The sequence below is a fragment of the Panulirus ornatus genome, chromosome 17 (genome assembly GCF_036320965.1).
Source record: "Panulirus ornatus isolate Po-2019 chromosome 17, ASM3632096v1, whole genome shotgun sequence".
NCBI lineage: Eukaryota > Metazoa > Arthropoda > Malacostraca > Decapoda > Palinuridae > Panulirus > Panulirus ornatus.
The window spans coordinates 21267913-21287199 of record NC_092240.1 but is presented as its reverse complement, the minus strand read 5'-3'; the positions used below and the strand labels follow the sequence as shown (position 1 = coordinate 21287199).

The 19287-nt window shown below is 40.0% G+C and overlaps 1 protein-coding gene across 7 annotated transcripts in view; it reads left to right on the top strand.

Annotated features, from left to right (window-relative positions):
• Positions 1–19287, top strand: part of pch2 (pachytene checkpoint 2 protein) — a 429043-nt gene that overhangs the window by 307714 nt on the left and 102042 nt on the right. For all 7 annotated transcript variants that reach the window (XM_071672066.1, XM_071672065.1, XM_071672061.1 and 4 more), the window contains 3 exons: positions 13706–13891; positions 14070–14175; positions 16925–17046. In XM_071672066.1, coding sequence (XP_071528167.1) covers positions 13706–13891; positions 14070–14175; positions 16925–17046 — 414 coding nt within the window. The remainder of the gene's footprint in view (positions 1–13705; positions 13892–14069; positions 14176–16924; positions 17047–19287) is intronic.

Genomic DNA, 19287 nt, shown 5'->3' with positions numbered 1-19287 from the left:
GGGTGGATGTGCTGGAAATGAGATGTTTGAGGACAATGTGTGGTGTGAGGTGGTTTGATCGAGTAAGTAATGAAAGGGTAAGAGAGATATGTGGTGATAAAAAGAGTGTGGTTGAGAGAGCAGAAGAGGGTGTTTTGAAGTGGTTTGGGCACATGGAGAGGATAAGTGAGGAAAGATTGACCAAGAGAATATATGTATCAGAGGTAAAGGGAACGAGGAGAAGTGGGCGACCAAACTGGAGGTGGAAAGATGGAGTGAAAAAGATTTTGTGTGATCGGGGCCTGAACATGCAGGAGGGTGAAAGGTGTGCAAGGAATAGAGTGAATTGGAACGATGTGGTATACCGGGGTTGATGTGCTGTCAGTGGATTGAATCAAGGCATGTGAAGCGTCTGGGGTAAACCATGGAAAGCTGTGTAGGTATGTATATTTGCGTGTGTGGACGTATGTAATATACATGTGTATGGGGGGGGTTGGGCCATTTCTTTCGTCTGTTTCCTTGCGCTACTTCGCAAACGCGGGAGACAGCGACAAAGTATAAAAAAAAAAAAAAGTTTGTTGAGTATTCCTGGGAAATTATATGGGAGGGTATTGATTGAGAGGGTGAAGGCATGTACAGAGCATCAGATTGGGGAAGAGCATTGTGGTTTCAGAAGTGGCAGAGGATGTGTGGACCAGGTGTTTGAAGAATGTATGTGAGAAATACTTAGAAAAACAGATGGATTTGTATGTAGCATTTATGGATCTGGAAAAGGCTTTATGATGGGGTTTTAAATAGAGATGCTTTTGGAAGGTTTTTAAAAATATATGGGGGAGGAAGTTGTTAAAAATAGAAAAAATTTTTACCAAGGATGTGGGGTTTTTGGGGACGGTAGGAAAGGGGAAAAAAGTGATTGGTTCCCAGTGAAGTGGTTTCCCCGGGGGGCAATGGTGTGTGTTGTCCCCAAAGGTTTGTTTAATTTTTTTATGGGGGGTTTGGTTAGGGAGGTGAATGCAAGAGTTTTGGAAAAAAGGGCAAGTATGAAGTCTGTTGGGATGGAAAGTTGGGGAAAGTGAGTAGTTTTGTTCGCTGATGATAAGCCTGGTTTGGGTGATTTGGGGGAAAAAACTGCAGAATTTTGACTGAGTTTGGGAAAGTGGGGTGGAAAAAAAGAAAGTTAAGAGTAAATGTGAAAAAAGAGGAAGGTTATTTTGGGGGTTTTTTAGGGTTGGGGCAAGTTAATTTTGGGAAATTTAAATTTGAAGGGGGAAAAAATGGGAGGAAGTTTTGGAAAATGTTTTAGATATCTGGGAGTGGACTTGGGAGCGGGTGGAACCATGGAAGGGAAGTGGGTCAAAGGGGGGGGGGAGGGGGCCCAAAATTCTGGGAACTTGAAGAATTTTGTGGGAAAGGGAGGGAAAATTATCTCGGAAAGCCAAAAATGGGTATGTTTGAAGGAATTTGGTTCCAAAGTTTTTTTTATGGTTGGAACAAGGGTTGGGTAGGGTTTGGGAAGGGGGGTGGAGGGGTTGGGAAAAGAAATTTTTGAGGACAATATTTTTGGTGAGGTGGTTTGATCGAGTTAAATAATTAAAAGGGTTTTAAAAGGGGAAAATTTTGGTATTAAAAAAAAGTGTGGTTGAGAGAAACAGAAGAGGGTGTTTTGAAATGTTTTTTCCCCATTTAAAAAGAATGAGTGAGGAAAAAATTGACCAAAAAGGATATATGTTTTTAGAGGTAAAAGGGGGGGGGGAAGAAGTGGGGGGACCAAAAGGAGGTGGAAAGTTTGGGGGGAAAAAAAATTTTTTTGGGGTTGGGGGTTTTGAACATAAAGGGGGGGTAAAAGGCGTGCAAGGAATAGAGTGAATTGGAAGGGAAGGGGGGATTTCCGGGGCGTTTCTGTCAATGGATTTTAACCAGGGCAGTGAAAAGGGCTGGGTTTTAAAACCCTGGAAAGGTTTGTGGGCCCCGGATGTGGAAAAGGGGGCCGTGGTTTTGGTGCTTTTTTCCCTGAAAGTGGGGACTGAATTTGAAAATTGGGGGTTTTTTGTCTTTCCCGGGGCCCCCTTACTGGAAGGGGGGGGGGGTTTTTATTTCATGTATGGGGGGGATGGCGATGGTTTTAAAAAGGGAAGTTTGAATTTTGTACAAAAGTGTAATTGGGGTTTGTTTTTTTGTTATTTTGGGTATAGTTTTTGATATGGTTTGTAAGTGTTTATTATATACATGTGTATGGGGGTGGGTTGGGCCTTCTTTTTTTTTTCGTACCCCCTAAGCCGGGGGGGACGGGGAAAGGAAAATTTAAAAAAAAATTTTTAAAAATTTTTCTTTTAATTTTATTAAAAATAAAATATAATATTTTAAAAATTATAATAATAAATAAATTTTTAAAAAATTATAATAATTATTTTATATTTTTTATTTTTAAATTTAATTTTTTTATTATTTTAAATAAAATTTTATTTACTTATTTTTTTATATATATTTTTTTTCTTTCCAAAAGTGAAAAAAGGTTTTTGGGGGTTGGGAAGGAGAAGGGGGTATGGGGGTTTAAACCATTGGGTTTTTTGTTTGATATGGTGGTGGTGAAAGGGGGGAAAATATTAAGGGGGGCTTGGGTTTTTAAAGGGATTTAAAAAAGAGGGAAATGGAAATGGAAAAAAAAGAAGGTTTTTACATTTTGGGTTGGGGCAAGGGAATTGGGGGTAAATTTTAATGGTAAAAGGGAGGGAAAGGGAAGGGGTTTTAGATTCTTTGGGGGGTTTGGGGCCTTTTGGGAACAAAAGGAAAACCCTTGGGAAAGGGAAAAATGAATCAAGGGTTTGGGGGGGGGGGGAAAATTTGGGATCCTTTAAAAAATGTTTGGAAAGGGGAACATTTCTGGGGGGGCAAAAAAAAGGTTTTTTTGAAGGAATTTTGGGCCCCCACTTTGTATGGTTGGAGGCTGGGGTATATTTTAGGTTCGAAAAAGGGGGGGTGGGGAAAAGGGAATTTTTGAGGAAAATATGTGGTGTGGGGTGGTTTGAAGAGTAAGTAATGAAAAGGGGGAAGGGAGATTTGTTTTGGGGGAAAAAAAAGAGTGTGGTTGAGAGAAAAAAGGGAAAAGGGTTTTTGGGAAATGGTTTGGTCACATGGGGGGAGAATGAGGGTAAGGGGGAAAAATTGGGCCAAGAGAATATATGTTAGAGGGGGAAAAGGGGAAAGAGGAGAAGTGGGGACCAAATTTGGGGGTGGAAAGATGGAGTGAAAAAGGGTTTTGATGAAACGGGGCCCTGAAATGCAGGAGGGTGAAAGGGTGCAAGGAAATTTGAGGGAATTGGAACCCATTGGTATTTCCGGGGTTTAACGTGCTGTCAATGGATTGAACCAGGGGGATGTGAAGGTCTGGGGTAAAACCCTGGAAAATTTTGTGGGGCCTGGATGTGGAAAAAGGGGGCTGTGGTTTCGGGTGCCCTTATTTCATGACAGCCCAAGGGCTGAGTGGGGAAGAATGGGGCCTTTGGTTTTTTTTTTCCCCAGCGCTACCTCGACACATGAGGGGGAAAGGGGTTGTTATTCCATGTGTGGCGGGGTGGCGATGGGAATGAATAAAGGCAGACAGTATGAATTATGTACATGGGTATATATGTATATGTCTGTGTGTGTATATATATTTATACATTGAGGTGTATAGGTATGTATATGTGCTGTGTGTGGACATGTATGTATATACATGTGTATGTGGGTGTGTTGGGCCATTCTTTCGTCTGTTTCCTTGCGCTACCTTGCTAACGGGGGAGACAGCGACAAAGCAATATGAATAATAAAAGAATATACATATGTGAGTAGGAGAGATGGCCACAGGGCATTATTGGATTATGTGTTAATTCATAGGTGTGAAAGAGAGACTTTTGGATGTTAATTATGCTGAGAGGGGTAGCTGGAGGTATGTCTGATCACTCTCTTGAGGTGATGGTGAAGATTTATAGAGGTTTTCAGAAAAGAAGAGAGAATGTTGAGGAGAAGAGAGTGGTGAGAGTAAGTGAGCTTGGAAATGAGATTTTGTTTGAGGAAGTACCAGGAGAGATTGAGTGCAGAATGGCAAAAGGTGAGAGCAAATGATGTAAAGGGAGTGGGAGAGGAATGGGACGTATTTAGGGAAGCAGTGATGGCTTGTGCAAAAGATGCATGTGGCATGAGAAAGGTGGGAGGTGGGTGGATGAGAAAGGGTAGTGAGTAGTGGGATGAAGAATTCAGATTGTTAGTGAAAGAGAAGAGAGAGAGAGAGGCGTTTGGATGATTTTTGCAGGGAAGTAGTGCAAATGACTAAGAGATGTATAAAAGAAAGTGGCAGGAGGTCAAGAGAAAGGTGCAAGTGGTGAAAAAGAGGGCAAATGTGAGTTGGGGTGAGAGAGTATCATTAAAATTAGGGAGAATAAAATGATGTTTTGGAAGGAGGTAAGTAAAGTGCGTAAGACAAGAGAACAAATGGGAACATCAGTGAAGGGGGCAAATGGGGAGGTAATAACAAGTAGTTATGAAGTGAGAAGGAGATGGAGTGAATATTTTGAAGGTTTGTTGAATGTGTTTGATGATAGAGTGGCAGATATAGGGTGTTTTGGTTGGGGTGGTGTGCAAAGTGAGAGGGTGAGGGAGAAAGGTTTGGTAAACAGAGAAGAGGTATTGAAAGCTTTGCGGAAGATGAAAGCCGGCAAAGTGGCGGGTTTGGATGGTATTGCAGTGGAATTTGAGGAAGTACCAGGAGAGATTGAGTGCAGAATGGCAAAAGGTGAGAGCAAATGATGTAAAGGGAGTGGGAGAGGAATGGGACGTATTTAGGGAAGCAGTGATGGCTTGTGCAAAAGATGCATGTGGCATGAGAAAGGTGGGAGGTGGGTGGATGAGAAAGGGTAGTGAGTAGTGGGATGAAGAATTCAGATTGTTAGTGAAAGAGAAGAGAGAGAGAGAGGCGTTTGGATGATTTTTGCAGGGAAGTAGTGCAAATGACTAAGAGATGTATAAAAGAAAGTGGCAGGAGGTCAAGAGAAAGGTGCAAGTGGTGAAAAAGAGGGCAAATGTGAGTTGGGGTGAGAGAGTATCATTAAAATTAGGGAGAATAAAATGATGTTTTGGAAGGAGGTAAGTAAAGTGCGTAAGACAAGAGAACAAATGGGAACATCAGTGAAGGGGGCAAATGGGGAGGTAATAACAAGTAGTTATGAAGTGAGAAGGAGATGGAGTGAATATTTTGAAGGTTTGTTGAATGTGTTTGATGATAGAGTGGCAGATATAGGGTGTTTTGGTTGGGGTGGTGTGCAAAGTGAGAGGGTGAGGGAGAAAGGTTTGGTAAACAGAGAAGAGGTATTGAAAGCTTTGCGGAAGATGAAAGCCGGCAAAGTGGCGGGTTTGGATGGTATTGCAGTGGAATTTATTAAAAATGGGGGTGACTGTTGTTGATTGGTTGGTAAGGATATTCATTGTATGTATGGATCATGGTGAAGTGCCTGAGGATTGGTGGAATGCATGCATAGTCCATTGTACAAAGGCAAAGGGGCTAAAGGTGAGTGCTCAAATTACAGAGGCATAAGTTTGTCTATTCCTCGCGTGTCGTAGAAAGCGACTAGAGGGGACGGGAGCGGGGGGCCAGAAATCCTCCCCTCCTTGTATTAACTTTCTAAAATGGGAAACAGAAGAAGGAGTCACGCGAGGACAAGAGCAAGGGAAGGAGTAGCAATACTCCTGAAACAGGAGTTGTGGGAGTATGTGATAGAGTGTAAGAAAGTAAATTCTCGATTAATATGGGTAAAACTGAAAGTTGATGGAGAGAGGTGGGTGATTATTGGTGCATATGCACCTGGGCATGAGAAGAAAGATCAAGAGAGGCAAGTGTTTTGGGAGCAGCTGAATGAGTGTGTTCGTGGTTTTGATGCACGAGACCGGGTCATAGTGATGGGTGATTTGAATGCAAAGGTGAGTAGTGTGGCAGTTGAGGGAATAATTGGTATACATGGGGTGTTCAGTGTTGTAAATGGAAATGGTGAAAAGTTGTAGATTTATGTGCTGAAAAAGGACTGAGGATTGGGAATACCTGGTTTAAAAAGCGAGATATACATAAAGCGAGATATACATACTTATGTAAGTAGGAGAGATGGCCAGAGAGCGTTATTGGATTACGTGTTAATTGACAGGCGTGCGAAAGAGAGACTTTTGGATGTTAATGTGCTGAGAGGTGCAACTGGAGGGATGTCTGATCATTATCTTGTGGAGGCTAAGGTGAAGATTTGTATGGGTTTTCAGAAAAGAAGAGTGAATGTTGGGGTGAAGAGGGTGGTGAGAGTAAGTGAGCTTGAGAAGGAGACCTGTGTGAGGAAGTACCAGGAGAGACTGAGTACAGAATGGAAAAAGGTGAGAACAATGGAAGTAAGGGGAGTGGGGGAGGAATGGGATGTATTTAGGGAATCAGTGATGGATTGCGCAAAAGATGCTTGTGGCATGAGAAGAGTGGGAGGTGGGTTGATTAGAAAGGGTAGTGAGTGGTGGGATGAAGAAGTAAGAGTATTAGTGAAAGAGAAGAGAGAGGCATTTGGACGATTTTTGCAGGGAAAAAATGCAATTGAGTGGGAGGTGTATAAAAGAAAGAGACAGGAGGTCAAGAGAAAGGTGCAAGAGGTGAAAAAAAGGGCAAATGAGAGTTGGGGTGAGAGAGTATCATTAAATTTTAGGGAGAATAAAAAGATGTTCTGGAAGGAGGTAAATAAAGTGCGTAAGACAAGGGAGCAAATGGGAACTTCGGTGAAGGGCGCAAATGGGGAGGTGATAACAAGTAGTGGTGATGTGAGAAGGAGATGGAGTGAGTATTTTGAAGGTTTGTTGAATGTGTTTGATGATAGAGTGGCAGATATAGGGTGTTTTGGTCGAGGTGGTGTGCAAAGTGAGAGGGTTAGGGAAAATGATTTGGTAAACAGAGAAGAGGTAGTGAAAGCTTTGCGGAAGATGAAAGCCGGCAAGGCAGCAGGTTTGGATGGTATTGCAGTGGAATTTATTAAAAAAGGGGGTGACTGTATTGTTGACTGGTTGGTAAGGTTATTTAATGTATGTATGACTCATGGTGAGGTGCCTGAGGATTGGCGGAATGCGTGCATAGTGCCATTGTACAAAGGCAAAGGGGATAAGAGTGAGTGCTCAAATTACAGAGGTATAAGTTTGTTGAGTATTCCTGGTAAATTATATGGGAGGGTATTGATTGAGAGGGTGAAGGCATGTACAGAGCATCAGATTGGGGAAGAGCAGTGTGGTTTCAGAAGTGGTAGAGGATGTGTGGATCAGGTGTTTGCTTTGAAGAATGTATGTGAGAAATACTTAGAAAAGCAAATGGATTTGTATGTAGCATTTATGGATCTGGAGAAGGCATATGATAGAGTTGATAGAGATGCTCTGTGGAAGGTATTAAGAATATATGGTGTGGGAGGAAAGTTGTTAGAAGCAGTGAAAAGTTTTTATCGAGGATGTAAGGCATGTGTACGTGTAGGAAGAGAGGAAAGTGATTGGTTCTCAGTGAATGTAGGTTTGCGGCAGGGGTGTGTGATGTCTCCATGGTTGTTTAATTTGTTTATGGATGGGGTTGTTAGGGAGGTGAATGCAAGAGTTTTGGAAAGAGGGGCAAGTATGAAGTCTGTTGGGGATGAGAGAGCTTGGGAAGTGAGTCAGTTGTTGTTCGCTGATGATACAGCGCTGGTGGCTGATTCATGTGAGAAACTGCAGAAGCTGGTGACTGAGTTTGGTAAAGTGTGTGGAAGAAGAAAGTTAAGAGTAAATGTGAATAAGAGCAAGGTTATTAGGTACAGGACAGTTGAGGGTCAAGTCAATTGGGAGGTGAGTTTGAATGGAGAAAAACTGGAGGAAGTGAAGTGTTTTAGATATCTGGGAGTGGATCTGGCAGCGGATGGAACCATGGAAGCGGAAGTGGATCATAGGGTGGGGGAGGGGGCGAAAATTCTGGGGGCCTTGAAGAATGTGTGGAAGTCGAGAACATTATCTCGGAAAGCAAAAATGGGTATGTTTGAAGGAATAGTGGTTCCAACAATGTTGTATGGTTGCGAGGCGTGGGCTATGGATAGAGTTGTGCGCAGGAGGATGGATGTGCTGGAAATGAGATGTTTGAGGACAATGTGTGGTGTGAGGTGGTTTGATCGAGTGAGTAACGTAAGGGTAAGAGAGATGTGTAGAAATAAAAAGAGCGTGGTTGAGAGAGCAGAAGAGGGTGTTTTGAAGTGGTTTGGGCACATGGAGAGGATGAGTGAGGAAAGATTGACCAAGAGGATATATGTGTCGGAGGTGGAGGGAGCAAGAGAAGAGGGAGACCAAATTGGAGGTGGAAAGATGGAGTGAAAAAGATTTTGTGTGATCGGGGCCTGAACATGCAGGAGGGTGAAAGGAGGGCAAGGAATAGAGTGAATTGGAGCGATGTGGTATACCGGGGTTGACGTGCTGTCAGTGGATTGAATCAAGGCATGTGAAGCGTCTGGGGTAAACCATGGAAAGCTGTGTAGGTATGTATATTTGCGTGTGTGGACGTATGTATATACATGTGTATGGGGGGGGTTGGGCCATTTCTTTCGTCTGTTTCCTTGCGCTACTTCGCAAACGCGGGAGACAGCGACAAAGTATAAAAAAAAAAAAAGTTTGTTGAGTATTCCTGGGAAATTATAAGGAAGGGTATTGATTCAGAGGGGTAAAGGCATGTACAGAGCATCAGATTGGGGAAGAGCATTGTGGTTTCAGAAGTGGCAGAGGATGTGTGGACCAGGTGTTTGAAGAATGTATGTGAGAAATACTTAGAAAAACAGATGGATTTGTATGTAGCATTTATGGATCTGGAAAAGGCATATGATAGGGTGAATAGAGATGCTTTATCGAAGGTATGAAGAGTATATGGGAGGTAAGTTGCTAAGAGTAGTGGAAGGTTTTTACCAAGGATGTAAGGCATGTGTACGAGTAGGAAGAGAGGAAAGTGATTGGTTCCCAGTGAATGTCGGTTTGCAGCAATGGTGTGTGATGTCTCCATGTTTGTTTGATTTGTTTATGGATAGGGTGGTTAGGGAGGTGAATGCAAGAGTTTTGGAGAGAGGGACAAGTATACAGTCTGTTCTGAATGAGAGGGCCTTGGAAGTGGGTCAGTTGTTGTTCGCTGATGATACAGCACTGGTGGCTGATTTGGGTGAGAAACTGCAGAAGTTGATGACTGAGTTTGGTAAAGTGTATGAAAGAAGTAAGTTGAGGGTAAATGTGAATAAGAGGAAGGTTATTAGGTTCAGTAGGGTTGAGGGACAAGTTAATTGGGAAGTAAGTTTGAACGGAGAAAAACTGGAGGAGGTGGAGTGTTTTAGATATCTGGGAGTGGACTTAGCAGCAGATGGAACCATGGAAGTGGAAGTGGGTCAGGGTGGGGGAGAGGGCGAAGGTTCTGGGAAACGTTGAAGAATGTGTGGAAGGTGAGAACATTATCTCAGAGCAAAAATGGGTATGTTTGAAGGAATAATGGTTCCAACAGTGTTATATGGTTGTGAATCATAGGCTCTAGATAGGGTTCTGTTGGAAGAGGGTGGATGTGTTGGAAATGAAATTTTTGAGGACAGTATGTGGTGAGGTGGTTTGATCGAGTAAGTAATGAAAGGGTAAGAGAGATATGTGGTGATAAAAAGAGTGTGGTTGAGAGAGCAGAAGAGGGTGTTTTGAAATGTTTTGGACACATGGAGAGAATGAGTGAGGAAAGATCGACAAAGAGGATATATGTATCAGAGTTGGAGGGAACAAGAAGCTGAAGACCAAATTGGAAGTGGAAGAAAGGATTGAAAAAGATTTTGAGGGATTGGGTTCTGAACATACAGGAAGGTGAAAAGGCGTGCAAGGAATAGAGTGAGTTGGAACGAAGTGGTATACCAGGATGGACGTGCTGTCAGTGGATTGAACCAGGGCATGTGAAATGTCTGTGGTAAACCATGGAAAGGTCTGTGGTTCCTGGATGTGGAAAGGGAGCTGTGGTTTTGGTGCATTACACATGACAGCTAGAGACTGAATTTGAATGAATATGGCCTTTTTTGTCTGTTCCTGGCACTACCTTACTGGAGGGGAGGGGGGATGCTATTTCATGTATGTTGGGATGGCGATGGGAATGGATGAAGGCAGCAAGTTTGAATATGTACATGTGTATGTATGTATGTGTTATAATGTATATGTATGTATATGTGCATGTGTAAGTGTTTATGTATATACATGTGTATGTGGGTGGGTTGGGCCATTCATTGTCTGTTTCCTTGCGCTACCCCACTAATGCGGAAGACGGCGATTAAGTATAATAGATATAAACAATGTAATTTTTCTGTAGAGTTTCTCATGTACAAACATAAACATACCTGGAAGTATGTCCTTAGGGAGCCAGAATGTATGAATGGAATAAATGGGAAGATTTGTTGAAGAAAGATGGTGGCCAGTAATAATTCATTCTGGATGGATTTTTTCATTTTTTGCCAGAACTTTAGATTTTTGTTCCATTGCATCCCTTGTCAGATCAAAACTGTCTTAGTGCACTCATTTTTTTACTATATATCATTGTCTTCCAAGTGAAGGTTGGTCTGCAGCAGAAGTGTATGATTCCACCATGGTTGTTTAGTTTGTATATGGATAGGATGGTGAGGGTGGTAAATATTAGTCTTGGGTAGAGGGATGAGTATGCAGACAATGGAAATGCGAATAAAAGCAAGGTTTTACATTTAGCAGAGTTGAGGGACAGGTTAGTTGGGGTGTGAGTGTGAATGGATAAAAGGTGGAGGAAGTGAAGTGTTTTAGATTCTTGGGATTGGACATGGCAACAAATGGAACCATAGAAGTGGAAGTGAGTCACAGGTTGAGTGAGGGAAGGTGAAGGTTCTGGGAGTGCTGCAGAATGTGTGGAAAGAGAGCATGCTGGGAGGGCAAAAATAGGTATGACTGAAGGAATAATTGTCCCATCACTATTGTATGGTTGTGAGGCATGGGCTATAGTTGAGGCTGTACAGAAGAAGGTAGGTGTGTTGGAAATGAACTTTTTGAGGACAATATGGTGTGAAGTGGTTGGATCAAGATTCCTTGCATCTTAATTCAAAGTAGCAACCTTTCTGTAATCCATTTTAGGTGAAAATTCAACTGCAAATGTGGATAAAGTTAAAATACGTTTGCTGAGACTTGTTGCTGGTTAGAAAAAACTATTTTGGCCCTTTGGCATTTAATTTTATTTTTGTGTACTGATCAATAACTACATGTGATATTGGCATAATTTTGGAAAATCTATCTCTACCTTTATCTGTTTCATTATCTGTAAAATATAAAGCTGAAAGATCCAGTGATGTGTGTCCTTTGTGAATGCTGTCTCAAAACTGAGAGAATGAATAAAAAAGATAAGATGCCAAGGTAGGTTTGTGTACCAACACCTTTCCCATGTAAATATTATGGCTACAAATGCTTCAAAATCTTCACTTGCTGAGTCTGAGGCTCCCAGTACTGTCTCAGTCATCTTGGCTTTAAAGTCATTTCATTCTGTGTTCATATGTTCTGTAAGGAACGGGAGAAAGAATTTGAGTGATGAGCTGGAAAAATTTAAAGGGCCAACCATTAGTTGTAAACAAACACCACTAAATCTTCAAGGAATGCTACAAAATATTGCAAATATAATTGTACGTTTTGGTTGTTGCTTAGAGGATTACTACATACAACCGAAATTCACAGACCATATCATAATAATAGATTGTCCATATATTACCTTCAGGTATTGCCAAATAGATGCACTTATCCTTAAGGAGAATCATCCAAATATTTCTGTAAAGTAGTAAATGGCCAGTGAAAGGGGGAATCATTTTCAAATGGCTTTAGCCAAAATCAAGACATTGCATACAGGCATTTTTTATTTCATATGCCAGAATGCTACCTGTGCACCCAAAGGGTTAAAAATCAGGGTTTATCCTCAGTGACAGTCTCACTTGATTTCCAGTCAAAACTTTATTTGCCTTTGATTTGATTGGTACATTTGTACAGGCCCTTTGTTTCTTTAGAAGGAAAAAGCTACTGACTATGCAATTTGCCTCAACAGTTTGGGTTAAGCTTCTTAGTTTTTCTTGAGGAAAACTGTCTCCCCATTGCATTGTATGGGGAAGTTATCCATGGTCCTAGACCTATTATACATAGATTTTTATAGCAGTTTAGCACTTTAGCATCTCTTAAGGACACTTTTTGATAGCCTTGGTGCTGAGAGAAAGTTAGAGATACATGAAATATCCAGTCATATGAACTGCCTCAAGGGCCACATTCTTAATGAGAGTGTATGTGGTCTTAGAATTATCTTTAAAACTCGATGTCAAAAGATTTTTCATTTGGTGGATATAGCTTGATATTGATGGCCTTAATGGGAGTTGGTATGCCTAAGTCAAACAGTCAACCAACCAACCTTCTCATGCTCAGTGGTAACACACCTTAGGATAAGATTAGTCCTCTGTATTTTGAGTTTTTAGAAGACTTCTGTAAAATATTATGCTTTATGCCCAGTCTTTCCCTGGGAGAATTTATTGAGATCATCTGAAACTTATGAGAGGAACAAGTTTTTGTTCATCTTGGGAACTTGAACTCTCTCCCAGCGAGGAATGTCTCATCTTTGATTAAAAGACTTTTTCCAATCTTAGCAATATGCTAGTGCTCATTAAGTCTGGTAGGTAGATTACATTTTGGTCTTTCTGAGAATTCTTTCTCGTAACTGACAGTAACCACCATTGGGATGATGTCTGTGTTGTCAAAACGATTAGGGGGTCAGCATAATTGATGTATAAGCCAGACTAACAGTGAAGTCATTGCTTAATGAAGGTTAAGAAATGGCAGAAGAGCTGATGGACTGAACTGCAGGCTGCAACTGCAACTGTTGGATAGGTGTTTCATGAGGGGTGAAAGGCATTAACCTCCCTGGAAGGCAGGGGTAACAGGTTTCTAACTCGTGGGGTTCTAAGGGGTTATCTCAAAGTTTGTGCGACATTACCCCAGATAGAATTCTTTTTTATCCTTCAGAACTCACATATGTGAACTTGGGCCTTATATCCATATCCATGCATCAGGGTTGGGACAAGTACTTTTTCTTGCAAGCTTCCTGCCCACTTTGTGCTAACTTTTTTTTTTTTCACCAGGACTATCAGTGTATCTCACAATAACCTCCTACATTCATCTTGACTGAGCTTTACTCCTAGATATAAACCTATCCCCAACTAGAATTCATTTGCATGCAAATTCATTACTTAGTGATCTTCCATATCTTTCAAAAAACTAGTGCCTTACATTTATCTGCATTGTTTCAGCATTCTTCTCCTACATATCTGTAGTATTAAAGTGGCCCTTCATTTTATCTGTTTTTCCCCTTTTTTAGCTAACAATTTGGTATCATCTACCTACAGACGATGCTCAGTTCTAGGAATGATAGGATTGGATGCAGTGGAAGCATTTACCATAAGGAGGTATTGTGAATGGGTATGTTGGTCCTATGTAATGAATTAGCATGCAAGGTGGTAAGTAAGTGCATATGTAAGAGCAGGAGTCCATGATTCACTTTAACATACTGGGAATAGGTTGAGGATGTGCATAAATCATTTCTGAGGCTCTATGTACCTGAGCCATCCTAAGAAAATTTGGGAATTGAGTAAATTATGATAAGTAGTATAATTGTTCTATTTCTTTGCAGCATGTAGACGTGTCTTTGGTGCAGCCTGAGTATTATGTTTATCAATTGGAAAGTTATGGGTCTGTTATTGATGAGCTAAGTGAGGGTGAAGAAGATATTCCTGCAGGTACACATTGGATATTACCTTCTACAGAGTTTGATGATATATGGGAAAACCTCATATATGACACACCAATTAAGGAGCAGGTAAGTAATCCTGAAATGTAGTAACTGATGTTGAAAAGTGATAATTACTTTGAAAATGAAATAGAGAGGTAACAGATGGAACATGGTGAGATAATCAGAAACAGATATCATTCCTTCAGAAGGAAGTTAGGGATGTCTCTAAATTGAAGTAATTTCTAGAGTTATGATTCTTTTCCAGTTACTGAAATTTGTTTCTACTACCCTTCTCTTTTCTGACAAAGGAATTAATAAGAATATTATTTCATGGAATAAAGTGATACTGCTGCATGGTCCACCTGGAACTGGTAAGTTTACCATCATCATTGTCATTATACTTGTCAGTTTACTATACTTATATGTACTGAATTTTTTTTATGCATGGGTAATTATTTTTTCCTGCTTTAATGGGGTAGTATCAGGATCAAATGAACAATGACCCAGCCCATTTGCATGCATTCATCACTGGGAGTCATTCATAGTTATAGAGAATAATGTATCTGTCATTTTGATTATAGCTGAAAGATTATTTTACATTGATTATTCTACAGATTTATTAATTTTAACCTTTACATATCATGTTTTCATTCCTGTTGTGCACTATGTAACTGTAACATAAAATGAGCTAAAGAATCTAATGATTTTGCTTGCAAACTGGCATTGTACTCACTACATTACAGGAACTGCTTGCCATACTGTACGATAATGCAGAACAAGTCATATAGTCATGTCTTGGCTGTCTTTATCAATGAAGGAATTTTTATGCCTTTTACCCCATAGAATATGTCACTGAGAACATTGTCTGTGTTTTGGCATATATACAGTACATAGGTGAGAAAGTCCTGTGTGGATGACAATGTAAAGCTTCTAGCAGAAGAGAAAAGGGAGATGTTTGGGTAGTACTTACAGGAAATCAATACAAATGACTGAAAGGTGTGCAAGAGGAAGTGGCAGGAGGTCAAGATGTAGTGTGTTGGAAAGTTGAGGGGTTAAAGCAGAGGGCAACTGAGAGTTGGGTTGAGCAATTTCAGTAACTTCATGGAGACTAAGGTGTTTTTGGAAGGAAGTTAATAGTGTGAGAAAGATGAGAGAACAGAAATATTAGTGAAGGGGTAATTGGGGAAGTGGTAATAGGTAGTGATGAGGTGAAAAGGAGATGGAATGAGTGTGTTGAAGGATGTTTGAATGTGTTTGATGATAGGGTGGCAGATGTAGGGTGTTTGGATCAGGGAGGTAAGCAAAGTGAGAGTTATAGAAAGTGACTTGGTGAAAAGAGAAGAGGTGGTGAAAAACATTTGTAAGACAAAATTTGGCAAGATGACTGAGTGGATTGTATGGCAGTTGAATTTCTTAGGAAAGGAGGTGACTTGTTAATTGGTTAGTTAGGATTTTCACTGATGTAAGAGACTTTTCCAGATGTATGAGAGTATCCTGCATGTAAGAGAGTATTTCAGATGTATGAGAGCATCACAGATGTATGAGTGTATCCCAGATGTAAGAGAATATTCTGGATGTAGGAGTGTATCCCAGATGTAAGAGAGTACCCCGAATGTACGAGAATATCTGATATACCAGAGTATCCTGGATGTAAGATTATCCTGGATGTGTATCTCAGATGTAAGAGAGTATCCCGGATGCAAGAAAGTATCTTAGATGTATGGGAGTATCCCACATGTATGAGAGTATCCCAGATGTAAGAGAGTATTGTGGATGTTCTGGTGAAAATCTTTTCTGTAAGATTTGGAATGGGAAGAAAGATTAATTAATTTCATTTAATTTCTAGAGAGAGATATACCAAAATTTGTTGATCAGCTTGTATAGGCAAAGATTAATCCAAAGTTTCTTGCTCTAAATGAGATGGTTAGTTTTCAGAATAAATCTATGCAGTTCTTGAAAACTTCTTGAATTCGTTTGTGTAGTCAAGATGCTTCATTATGTTTGTTCATTTAAACTTTTTTCTAGCCTTTTTCAGCAAAGAGTATTTTATGTTGCATCAAGAAGTTGGTACTTCTTTCACAACCAAGTATGATTGTTAGAGCTTGTGATCTTAAGAAAAAGGCTTTTAATTTGGTTGCCTTAAAATGTCTCTCACTTAATGAAATTTGCAGGAATAGTCTGCAGCTTTCCAGGAAACACTTCTGCTGAATAATATGTCCCTTTAGATATGGTTGATCTTAGTTGTGTGGCTATGGGTGTGCCATCTTTAAAAAAGAATGATCCAGGTTAAAGTCTCAGTTGTCAATAAGGGTATTCTTTTTTTTAAGATGCTTAAAGCTTTAAGGCTCTTTCTAGGTCAGGGTATGGTTTGAAAGGTACCACATGGACCTCTGCACCAATGTTATCATCAGCTTGGGCAGGTTGGTTTGTGGTTTTTGTGTCATTGAACAAACATCAGCTGACCTTTTAGATATTTGGAAGTCAAAGAGGGTGACATGCAAGAGGATATGCCTGACTTAGTGGATAAGACGTTGTTTTGATCATCCCACCCCCATGAGCAAGTGCTCTTTCTCATTCTTATAGGTTCTGCCTGTGGGTGGGTGGGGGGTCACACTTCATAACACCCTTTTTCAGTAGACATCTACAAGAAAACATTATCTTATAGTTTTTGATTGCAGAGTAGATATTTCATTATTACAGGGTGATATGTGAAGAGAATGCCTTCTTTAAGGGATATTCTCATTTTCCATTTTCTTCTTTGCAGGTCTGTTGAGTGTGCATGTTTGAATTTACTCTTGGGAGAATATGGCTAGCTGTATTTCACCATGCCAAATTGTGATAGAATGAGTTTGTACTGTAATTTCAGCTGGTGCATGTTGGTCATTTGAATTGCAGAAAGTGAATAGAATTGATTTTTAAAATTTCTTGAATACTTTCTTGAATCTTATGCTTGCCATCCATTCTGAAGAGTTGCTGATTGGTGTGGTGGTTACTCATTTTACAAATTTTGAAAACTAGATGTACTTAGATGAAAAAATCCTTGTACTTCAGATCAGACATGGTGGCTATGATTGCATCTTTTTTTCCTTATGCTGTTCTTTACTTTTTGATGTTTTCCAGGGAAGACCTCGCTCTGCAAAGCCTTGGCTCAAAAACTAAGTATCAGACTTGACTCAAGATACAAGTATGCTCAGCTAGTAGAAATTAATTCTCACTCACTCTTTTCAAAATGGTTTTCTGAGGTAGGTATAACATATGTTTTTTCTAGCACTTGTAAATACACACAGTAAATATTAATGATTATGTTATGCACACTGTGCATTTCATATTGTGGGTATTGCATAAATCATGGTAAGCACAGCCTGTTGGCTGCTATTTTCCTCTTAGTGCTTATTGTGTGATTACTCTCTACACCCAGTCAAGAGGAATGCTGACCAAATTAAAAGCCCTTTGCATCAGTTGAGGACACACTCAAACAAATTTGCATCAATAGTAAGAAATCCAGTAAAAGAGAGAATTGAAAAACTATTTGGAAGACCAAAATCAAAAGTCAGTAGGTTTAAGCCGTAGCAGTTGATACCACTGTTTGAATCATGAGTGTATGGAATAAATTCTTACTTATCACAATCACACTGATAAACTCTAACAAAGTACTAAAGTGAACCAGGATACAGAAAATTGTTTTTCTTGTCAGGCCTAAAATATCACAGTTAGAATGATGAAATCAATGTGGAAGGCACTAAATTGAACCAAAAAAATGTGCAGTTAATTTTCTGTATAACTGATTTCTTTTCTCTCTTTAATAAGATAGTGTCAGGAACAAATGAATAACAGCTTCCTTGATTATTTCAAGTAAAGATGTGTTTCATTATGTTATGTTACAGTTTTAAAAGAAAAAGTATTTTGTGCTAAAGAATACCCTGAGCTATTACCTGCAATTTTTGGTATTTTGTGGAGGGTACTAGATTTATGTGAAAACCATGGTATAAAGACTTTTTTCATGCTGATTATGAATCTGGGATTGAAATATTGTTTGGGTGTCATTAAGGGCTGTAATTAATGATTATGTTGTAATAAAACTGTATCATTATTCATTTCATATTTAGCAACTAGTTGTTTTTTGGTTAGGGGAAGCATCAAGAGATACTTTCCATAATTATTTCAGGTATGGATGTGTGTTATAGTTTTAAAAGAAAATTGATTTGGGCTGAACAAATGCCCTGAACTTTAGCATGCAACTTTTGGCATTTTTGGTAAGGCAATAGATTTGTTTGAAAATGTCATTATAAGGACTATTTATCAAGGTGAATACAACTCTGGGATTGAAATAGTGATTGGGTGTCATTAAGTGCTGTAATTAATGATTACATTTGAAAAATATTGTGTCATTATTTTTGTATATAGCAGGTACTTACAAGTCATTGGAAGCATTATGAGATAATTTCCATAATCATTTTAAGTTTGAGGGTCTCCCAGGATCAGAACGAAGTTTTTGAGATGAAATACCTGAAACAGTCGAGGCTTTTCTTTGAGCCTAAAATTGACACAGATACGGATCTGTGGTGCTTGATGGCATCCTGGGGCCTGAACAAAGTCATTGAGATAAAATATACAAGTCAGGCAAGGCACTTTCCTGAGCCTAAAATCGACAGGCACGGATGGACCTGTGATGCTTGAGGGTATCATGAGGCAGAATGAAATTGTTGAGATAAGATACCCGATTACTTCATGGCACTCTTCTGAACCTAAAATTGACACAGGCACAGAATTGTGGTGTTTGAGGGTGGCCTGAGGGCCAAATCAAATTTTTAAGACAAAATACATGAGTCCGTTGAGGCACTTTTCTGAGCCTAGATTTGACACAGATATGGACCTATGGTGCTTTAGGGAATCCCTGTGGCTTAACGAAGTCATTGAGAATAATAACCAAGATGGTGGAGATGCATCCTGGGGACCAAATGAAGCTGTTGAGATGAAATATCTTGAGTACTCCGAGGTGCTCACCTGAACCTAAAATCGACACATTTATGGACTAGGGGGCATTTGGGGACTGAACGAAGTCGCTGGGATAAAATACCCAGGTCGGTCAGGGAAGTTTTCTGAGCCTGAAATCAATACAGGTATGGATGGACCTATGATACTTAAGGGTGTCCTGAAACCTAACGAAATTGTTAAGGTAAAATACGAGTACTTTGCAGCACTCTCTTGAGCCTAGAATTGATAAAGGTTGTGGTGTTTGAAGGGGTCCTTGGGGGCCAAACGAAGTCCTTGAGATAAAATAACCAAGTAATTCAGGGTGCTCTCCTGAACCAAAATCAATACAGGTATGGACCTGTGATGTCTGGAAGTGGTCCTGGGGGTCGAAAGAATTTCTTCGAGATATAATACCCATGTGCTCATCCTCCTTGAAGGCTCAGATTGGGGTGTCTAAATGTGTGTGGATGTAACCAAGATGAGAAAAAAGGAGAGATAGGTAGTATGTT